Source organism: Drosophila tropicalis, unplaced genomic scaffold (assembly GCF_018151085.1).
Source record: "Drosophila tropicalis isolate 14030-0801.00 unplaced genomic scaffold, ASM1815108v1 contig_593, whole genome shotgun sequence".
Lineage (NCBI taxonomy): Eukaryota > Metazoa > Arthropoda > Insecta > Diptera > Drosophilidae > Drosophila > Drosophila tropicalis.
This window is the reverse complement of record NW_027173070.1, coordinates 7,070,360-7,079,555: the sequence shown is the minus strand read 5'-3', so window position 1 is coordinate 7,079,555 and position 9,196 is coordinate 7,070,360. Positions and strand designations below refer to the sequence as shown.

At 38.3% G+C, this 9,196-nt stretch overlaps 1 protein-coding gene across 1 annotated transcript; it reads right to left on the bottom strand.

Moving 5' to 3' along the window:
• Positions 1-58: 58 nt before the first annotated feature.
• LOC137576985 (guanine nucleotide-binding protein subunit beta-like protein 1) lies at positions 59-1,704 on the bottom strand. The gene is made up of 4 exons (XM_068290339.1): positions 1,450-1,704; positions 1,239-1,383; positions 667-1,180; positions 59-609 (listed from the first exon to the last, which is right to left on the bottom strand). Exons 2-4 carry the CDS (start codon positions 1,374-1,376, stop codon positions 290-292), a joined length of 972 nt encoding a protein of 323 aa, XP_068146440.1. The 5' UTR covers positions 1,377-1,383; positions 1,450-1,704; the 3' UTR covers positions 59-289.
• Between the last annotated feature and the right edge of the window lie 7,492 nt (positions 1,705-9,196).

The window sequence follows — 9,196 nt, the reverse complement described above, 5'->3', positions numbered from 1 at the left end:
AACACAAATGAAACTAAAAAATCTTTGAATCGGATAAGATTGGGGAAAGCAAATGGACTCAATTTAAGGTTTAGGATAGTTATTCCTCATTTATTTTTTACTCTAGGCATAGTTGAGAGTTAAGGCGTAGATGATTAACAATCAGTTCTGACTCTTCTCGTTGTCAAGTCGGGGATTAACTAAAACTATAAATAAGTAAATTGAGTTGGCAAAAATATCAAAAGTCAACACGATGTAACACTTAAAACTAAATATTAAGGTATGTATAATGGATATTTTCGCAAACTCTTTAATTGTATAGATCCCAGAGTGAGATCTGGGCATCCATGCCAGCAGCTGCCATGATGGGTGCTCGCCACATGGCCACCGATTGGCTGGAATAGACCAAATCCATGACGCCTCCTTGTTTATGCTGTGTAAGCACAGCCAATGGACGCATGCTCTTCCACGAGAAGATGCGAATGCGTCCATCCCAGCCTCCGCTGGCAAATACTTTCTGATCCGAACGTATGCGAACACAATTGACTCCAGCGTTCTTGATGCACAGTTCGGTGCCGCGCTGCAATTGCATGGATTGTCGTTGGTAACTAAATGTAGTTAGTTTATCCGCTAGAAAGGTGTAGAGATTAATTAAATATCTAGTAGATTAGCTGGGAAATAACTTACAAGCACCACCCACTATTCCACGATTGGTTAAGGAATCATAGTCTACTGTCATTGGATCGGGGGCTAACTCCACAACGTCCACCATAACGCCAGAGCTTAGATCCCAGGTGAGAAAATGTCCAGACTCATAGCCAGCCAACAAGAACAACTGAGAGGCACACTCAAAGGGCTTGAAGCAGGTGACACTGCCCAATTTGGGCAACTGCGGGTCATCAGGCACTAGCATTTGTGTGGGCGCCGCCGGATCCGTCACATGCAACACGCCAATGGTTGACTCTTCGCAGGGATAAAAGAGCAACTGCTCATTGGTGTTATTGGAATTAGTGTGCAGAGCCGTGCGGCAGTAGCCCAAATGATTTCCCGGAACGCTGCGCTCCTTCACATAGCTACTATTGCTTATAGAGAACATGGTAACAGCTCCTCCTTTCTCCTGTGTAACCAGACGATCTGGTGTGTGATGTAGACTGGTTATGGGATCACTGCCAACTTCAAAATGCAATGCTGAGCGATTCGTCTAGAAAGAAACTCCATTTACTACGACTGTACTACCATTCGATGTTTATTAATTTTACTTGCAAATCCCAAAGGAATACACTGCCCTTAATTGTTCCGGCTAAAAGCCTCTCATTGTCATGAAAACATAAGGAATTGACAGCTCCCATCTCTGGACATCGAAGACTAAACACTGGATCTGGTGGTAGCACTGCCATGTTATTTCTAAAATTACAGAAAGTTTAATAAAACTTATTAGATTTAGCCATAGTCTTAGCGCTCAGCACTTACTTTCAGTTGTAAGACAAATTAACTAAGGTCGTTGGTGTTTCTTAGCAACAACCTGCTAATTTATTTATATGCAGTCTCTTCTTTTCTCAATGTGACAACTTATTTCACACTCTGAAAGCAAAATTATTGCCCTTTTCAAATACTGCGGCAGTGACACGCCCACTTGTAGTCAAATCGTAAATCTGTTCCTGTTTGTTATTAACTAATTAATTATTTATTTACAAATTTTTTCATAATAATAAAGCACGTTGGATAGTGATGGCACGCATAAAAACAGCTGATGTGTCGATATGTTATCGACATAACAATTCTACAAGTTATGCCGGTATTTGAGCCAGTGACTCCTAAACCATGCCACTATATTAGCGTCACACTATTCTCTCAGTCCTTCTCAAACCTCAAAGTCCTAAGGTCTGAGCCGGAAGTCCTAATGCTAAGTCATTTTAGCTGGGCGGGCACATTTAAAAATGTACTCTTGATAAATAAAACCTTAATGAATGAAGTTTTTGTTCACTAGGGAGTGCAGCCGGACTAAAATTTTAAATCATTGAGATTATTTACTATATTTTAATATTGCGATATTTGTAAAGAAAGTTATAAGTGCAACTCATCGTTAAAGCTTTGCATGTAATGATAACAGAGGTAGAATAAGGACTAACTATAAATATTTTGCAGTATACATGCAATATTTAAGAACAAAACATTACCGAATATTAAATTTCGTTACATTTTTTGTTTCTCCTCATATGTGCTAAAACGTTTTTAGGACTAGTTTTCTTCTCATTTCATTCACAAGAAAAATTGTCTCACTTCTTTAAAATATTGTGATGTTATGGATTTCATAGTTGCAAAAGCAGAAATTCTCTAATACTCATGATAGTCAAAGATGGTCGCATATAAACATTATCAATTTTACAGCGAAATATCATTAAATCACTAAATACTCGGCAGCTCGAAACGAAAAAGCCTCACGGGCTTTAATGGACTTTGTTGTGGGCTTTCGTCGTCTCTGCGGTCGGCCTAGACGTTAAGGCACAATCATAAAAAAAAAAGAAAACATGTCAGCCAGCCACCAAAGATTGTGGCCAGAATATATTTTTCTGTGTGTGCCGCAACAAAGATCGCAAAAACAAAAACACAGTAAACAAAAAAAAAAAAAAAAAAAAACTAAGTAACCAGAAAACGCACAAATAAAAACTAAACATGCTATAAGCTCGTTAATCAATGCTAAGTTGACAGTTTTAAGTGGTTTTTGGTTTTTTTTCTGTTTGGTCAGGTAACTTTTTGAGTTCCCTTCCTGATCATCTGTTCGGCAATGCAACTCCTGTTGCGCTTTAAATGATTTACCAAGAATAGAATTATTTTGAATATAGAAAACTGATGATCGAAACTGATGCGGCAGATGCTTATCACATGCCCAATAAAAATACCAACACCTAGTGAAGGAGCCTTCCATCTGATTCATGGATCTAGGCGAAAAAATTGCATATAAAAAGACTCAGCAAAATAAGAAGTAGCAGAAGAGCTCCATTAAGGTAGGACATAAATAATTTAGCCATGAAGTTGCCTCTGTCCTCAGTTGGGTTCGCTTCGTTTGGTTAGTGATCATTTAATTTCAGACTAATAATGACAACCATATAAGGTTATTGGGCCTGAGGACCGAGGGACACAAAGCGACATTGTTTGTCGCGTGATAACTTCATCTCTGACTGTGGCTTACGTGGAATTTATCATAACGCAGCGGGTTATCCTGCCCTGAAAGTGTCGGCGGCCTACACCAGAGGGCAACTCTGTCAGCATATATCACCCTAAATCCTGATTAACTATCCCGAATGCGAATAATATGTGTGCCAAAAATGAAATACATAAGTATATATTTCATATACTATGTGCCGTTTCCTTAGAAACCTGTAGCTCTGCCTGGAGTAGGAGTAGAAATTGAAGTTTGGAGTCTCTCTCAGGCTCTAGAAGATGTTTCTTATGCGATAGCTGCAAAATTTATGACTTCATTAAGGTAACAAGCTAATATGTTTTCAACTCAACTTCGAACTGGGTTGGGTTTGCATTTGGTTATTGAGAAACGTTTAAGGAGTTTTTATGTGCCAGTCGGTCTTGTTGTTGTTGTTGTTGTTGTAGTCGTTGACCCATTTCAAATGGATTACCCAAACAACATGCATAAATAGTTTAAACGCCTCACTTGGACTTCATCTCCATCTTCAGTTGCCGTCGTCGTCGTCGTCGTCGTCTTAGTCGTCGCGGTTCTGTGGCAAAAAGATTTATGGACTTGTCGCTCTTCCTTCTTCTCAGCCTTCATCTCCACTTGTCCAGGCTTGCATTCCCATTCCCATTCCCATTCCCAATCCCAGTCCCATTCCTATTTAGTTCAATAAAAAATAAAAACAACCCGAAACCAAATGAGCTGGCATTTTAGTCTCTTTTTTTTATGATTTTTTTTCTTTTTGCCGTTAAATGAACTCTTTTTTTTTCTGTTGTTAAAACATATGAGAGACATGGGACAAGGGATTGATCTGTTGGCCAAGCTAACTTGTTCCTGAATAAACCAAAATGCACAGCAGTCAAATTAAAACATTAACACCCAACCCTTTAAACAATTTCAGCCTAGATGAAATGTAAATTAAACACTCTGAAAAATATTTAATTTAAGTAAATTGAAGATAATTTTAAATATTAAAAACAAGTTTAACTTAGTAATTTGGACTCCAAGAAGAATATTTTAAACTTACAAACTTTTATTGAAACTAATTTAATCTCCTTAAAGTGAGATATTTTAAGTCATACTTGTCCTGAGATTTTTCTCAGTGTTGTGGGCACCTGAAGAAGATATTAACTTTAATAATTGATAATTGAAAGTATGTGTTTTGCCTTTCTCTCCCTCTCTCTCTCTCTCTCTCTCTCTCTCTCTTGAGGGCCAGAGCCAATAGGCTGCCCACAAGCAACACTATCCTTGCCACTTGTCCACTCCTGTTTTGGTTTTGAAGACAAAATGATTGCATAGCCTGCGGCTAGGAGAAACTTTATGTTTATGCCCTGGACCCAGGCTGTTTGCTGCTGGATGCACCTGAAAATGAGCTGCATTTTGAGACATTAAAGGGCATTTAGCATAATGATTTACAACTTTAATTCACGCAATTAAATTGAAGAATTTTTTTCCATTCTGTTTAAACGCAAACAGTGGATCGAAGCACTTACACAAGTGTTCAACTACTAAACTAAACTACTAAAAGGTGTTTTTTAACCACAGTGCACTTGAAGTGGCATATCAATGGCCAGAGGCATTCGTCTGGACAATGTTATTGACACCCCAAAAGCAGCAGTAGAGTGGCAAGAGAACAGAACGGCAGAAGGAGACTGAAGGACAGAAGGTGTTTGCTGGTTTCGATTTCCAACTGGCCCAAGGATCGCACACACACACACACACGCACACAGAGTAGACGCATCCTTTTTGCGTACGTCCCTGTCGATTGATTGGCACTTTTGTTGAGTGCCTTTGATTGAGGCAGGCAAAGAGGTGGGCATAGATGCACATTGGATGCAATCAAGTGGAATGTGTTGACGTGTGGGTGAAGTCATGTGTAGAGCTTGTCATAACCCCCCCCACATAACCCTCCCCTCCACTGATAAATTCACTTCAACTCTGTGGGCTAAAGCGCCATTTCATTACGAAAACTCCATAAAATGCATAAATCAGTTTAAGATCAAGTGGCCATCACATTAACCAATGAATAACAACAAAAAATGCTGCGGGTATGACAGAGACAGAGGCCTGTCCGTCTGGACCGTCTGTCTTACCAACTCGAAAATCGATTCGAATCAGATCAGTTTGGTTTCGGTTCAGTTCGGACTGCCTGTTCAGCGGAAATTGATCAATTACATTGAGCAGCGCGACCAGTTTTTCCCGTCTGCAAATGAAATTTGCATAAAACTAAAAACAAAGTTTTTTTTTTTCCCCCATTTTTGGTTGAGGCCTCCAAGTTTCTGTATAATTTTTGTTTTGTCTTTTTAGTATAGTTTTTTTTTTTTTGGTTTGGTTTGGTTCCAATCTTGGATTCCTTTTAATCTTGTCGCCCGGCATGAAAAATGGGCGAAACGCCTTTAGTGTCAATTTTATGTTATCGTTTGATTTATAATAATGCTGATAGACGTCGATGTTTTAATTGATTGGGTCTGGGTTTATCTTGAGGGGAATAAAATGCTAGAAAGGCATCAAGTGAGAAAGAGACGGGAGATAGAGAGAGAGAGAGAGAGAGAGAGAGAGAGAGAGAGAGACAGAGATACAACGATTTAGAGTCATTTTGTTTTGCATAACTTTCTATCCAATAAATTTGTCTTTTTTTTTTCTCATTTTGGGCAGCGAAAATTGAATCAAATCAATTGACGCCCCGAAAATGATAGGTAATCAGCATATAGAGGCGAGGCACCCCACACTCACACACACACATTCACGTGTGTCTGTGTAATTACCAAGAGGATGTATAAGAGTTTGTCCGGCTTCTGGGCATCTGATAAACACCTTAAAAACATCAGCCTGTTAATTACTGTAATTTGTTCCATTAAATGCCGGCGACAATTGGCCCTCTCAGTTACAGACACACACAAACACACGCACACTAACACACACACACACGCCCATACCCAAGAGGATTAGTTGACCCAGTTTTTTGGGTTGTGGTTGATGTTCTTGTTGTTGTTGTTGTTGTTAGGTTGTTTGGAGCCGGGCAAGGAGCATTAATTATTCAGCGACAAGTTGAGGATTTTGTTTCGTTTATTTTGTTGTTCTTCTTTTGGTTTACCTTTTACGAAGTGCGCAATGAAAACTTGGCTATTAAATATTAAAATGTAGTGAAAGTTTTTCTCAACTTTAGTTTTTTGTTTTTTTCGGTTGCAGCTACTTGTTCTTAATATGGATCGAAAACTTTCTATAAATAACATTTTATATATAGAAATAACTAAAGCCTCAAGAACTTTAAAAATAGTTAGTTATTCGTTAATCTTTTCGATAACATTTCATTTAAACCTTATAAAACTAACTTCCTTATCAAAAGTTAATAAAACGAATCTAATTTCTGTGAAAACCTGTAATATCCAAAGACATTCTGAAACTTTTTGAAACATATCTAAATTTGCTAAAAAAATGGGTTAAGATAGACATATTTATAAATGAAATCAAAAAAAAAATGAATAAAATTCTCTATAACTTTAAATTTTGTGTCTTTCCTTAGATTCAGATTCTAAGATTTGAATGTTGAGAGATATAACTTTTTCTATAGAAGATATCCGATAAGAAGTTAATACAATTCACAAGGCCTCCTAAGATTGAATAACTTTTGCTTTAATCTTTTCATGTTGAAATTCATTAAAAGTGAGCCTAGCCAACAGATGTCTTAATATATTGATATTTCACCTAGATTTCATTACGAAAATTCGATTTGTCTAGCTGTCTGTCTAACAAAACGACGACCCTGACATTATCAACGGGCTGTCATTGAGCTGCCTGATGAGATGATTCTTGTTTGCTTAGCCAAAGGGCATAAAACTTTTAGCTGATAAATTGTGTTTGTGGTGGCTAGTTGTGTGTGTGTGTGTGTGTGTGTGTGGGGCGTCTCTAGATGATTGTTTGTGGCTTATGTGTGGAAACATTGAAGTGCGTATAATTCATTTTGGCCGACTCCAAGCTTCGACTTCGACTTGGACTTGGACTCTTTTGGAGACTGACACAAACCCAAAGTGGCTTGCCCTGGCTCAGTGGTCGCCCGCTGACGCTGATTGACAATACTCGGAGTTGGAGTTGGAGTTGGTGCCCGGTGCCTGCTGGTTGTCAGTCTGGGCTCCAGTTAAAGCAGGGCCGCCAAGTAGCTGAGTGCAATTCTCTATGGCATTTTGATAAATGGCGTTAAAATATTTCACATGACAGTGCCCTGCCAGTCTTTGTCAGTCAATTTCCAGAAGGTGGGTGAAAACTTGAACACATTTAACCCAAACGTTGATCACTTGGCATTTTGCATTTTGTCTTATCGACGGAGCGTAAGACAAAACTAAACAGGCATTACGCATACGCCATGTAAACTCAAGCTTTTTGGTCGAAAATTTATTATAAAATATATTAATATTGCTCGATTGCTCATTAAATGCCAAAAAAAAGAAGGAAAACGAAGAAAAATCAAAGAAAATTATTACCACCAAACCGGTAGAGAAACAGGAGCAAGGCATTTGGAGTATGTTGAGGAAAAAAAAAAGGAAAACTAAACCCAAACCGGCAACTATTTTTCAGATAAAAGCACTTACGATTTCATTAGCCAACTCATATATGTGTGTGTGCGTGTGTGTGTGTGTGTGTGTATGTGAGGCAAAACAAAATCACTAGCAAAGAGAGATAAATCGGTAAATTAATATTTACTTGCCATAAATTGACAGAGCGACTGCCAGACGGACGGACAGAGACAGGTAGATAGACGGTAGTGAAACTGAACCAAGAAACTGCCAAACTGGTCACTGGAAGCTAAAAATCCAAACAGGAGAATGAGAAAAATAACTCAAATTACTATGGGCAGCCAGTCCATTAAGAACTCATAAATAGCTAAAGATATTCCAGTTCCTGTAACACAATTGAAAGTAAAGTAAAGCATCGATTAAACAAATGTGATGGAAAATGAACTTTGCCTTAGGAATTCCATTCAGTTGGACCAAAGTCAAAGGGGGAAATGAAGAAGAAGTAGGCTAGTCACAGCTAATTAGTTTCTTTTCTCTTCAGTATTTGTTTTTCGCTTCTTCATTTTCAATTAACTCGGCCCGACATCAAATGAACGCCCCCCTTTTGGCCATATTTGCTGCAGCTGCCAACTGACTGCATTGATTTGTTAAATTGACAGCAATAAATCTATCATAACCAGTTACAACTGACAGTTAATCATGAACGAAACGCTGACAGGTGGACGGATCACCAGTCCAGCCAGCAAATCCAATCCCATGGCAATTGTATAGAGTATTTTTTTTTCGTTTTGCGTAATGTATGCACAGAAACTGCCAATCAGTCAATTGTCTTGATAAATGCGCACATTGACCAAGTTGTCTTTATGTGATTTTAGAGCCTGCGGTGTTGGGTTTTGGGTTTGGCATCGGCATCGACATCGGCTTCGGTTTCAGTTTCATTGCAGTGCAAAAAGTTGCACCAAATTAATTAAAAGCCACCCACCCGACGGCGACAACAAGGTGGAACATGGTAACGAGTCGTGGTGGGAGGGGGGAGGGGCGGAGTGGACTTGGGTTAAGCCTAACCTTGTTCACAACTGACACTTTGCTAAATGCCCCAAAGATAAAGAGAATGAGAGAGTGAGAGCTAAGTAGACATATCTCGGCACTTGCCCAAAATTTATTTAAATGCATTTATTTTTATTTATGTCAAAATGCTTAAAGTTGATTTTGCAATTTGCTTGGCGCCCAATACAAAAACAGAAATCGCTTAAATTCAAACCATAAGAAAAATGTTCAACCATCTAATGATAGTTATTTTTCAATGGTCGCACTTATCATAATTTATGACCAGGCAAAGGGAAAGGACAAGTGCAGCAAATGATTGTAATCTCAATTTCAGATTCAATTTTCAATAAAGATTATAAGTTTCAGGAAAACTAGTTGTTGTTGCTAGTCACAGACAATTTCAATAAGTATTTAGTTTGAAATTTAATCAAATGTTCTTTATGTAGCTATGTTACAATTGACTTTAGCCAAA

What these genes read in the sequence shown, in the direction of transcription:
- LOC137576985 (XM_068290339.1), bottom strand. Translation starts at nt 1,376, where the DNA reads ATGGCAGTGCTACCACCAGATCCAGTGTTTAGTCTTCGATGTCCAGAG. An exon ending in TATTCCTTTGGGATTTGCAA is followed by an intron (nt 1,181 to 1,238) that starts GTAAAATTAATA and finishes GTTTCTTTCTAG; the next exon opens with ACGAATCGCTCAGCATTGCA. An exon ending in TGGAATAGTGGGTGGTGCTT is followed by an intron (nt 610 to 666) that starts GTAAGTTATTTC and finishes ACACCTTTCTAG; the next exon opens with CGGATAAACTAACTACATTT.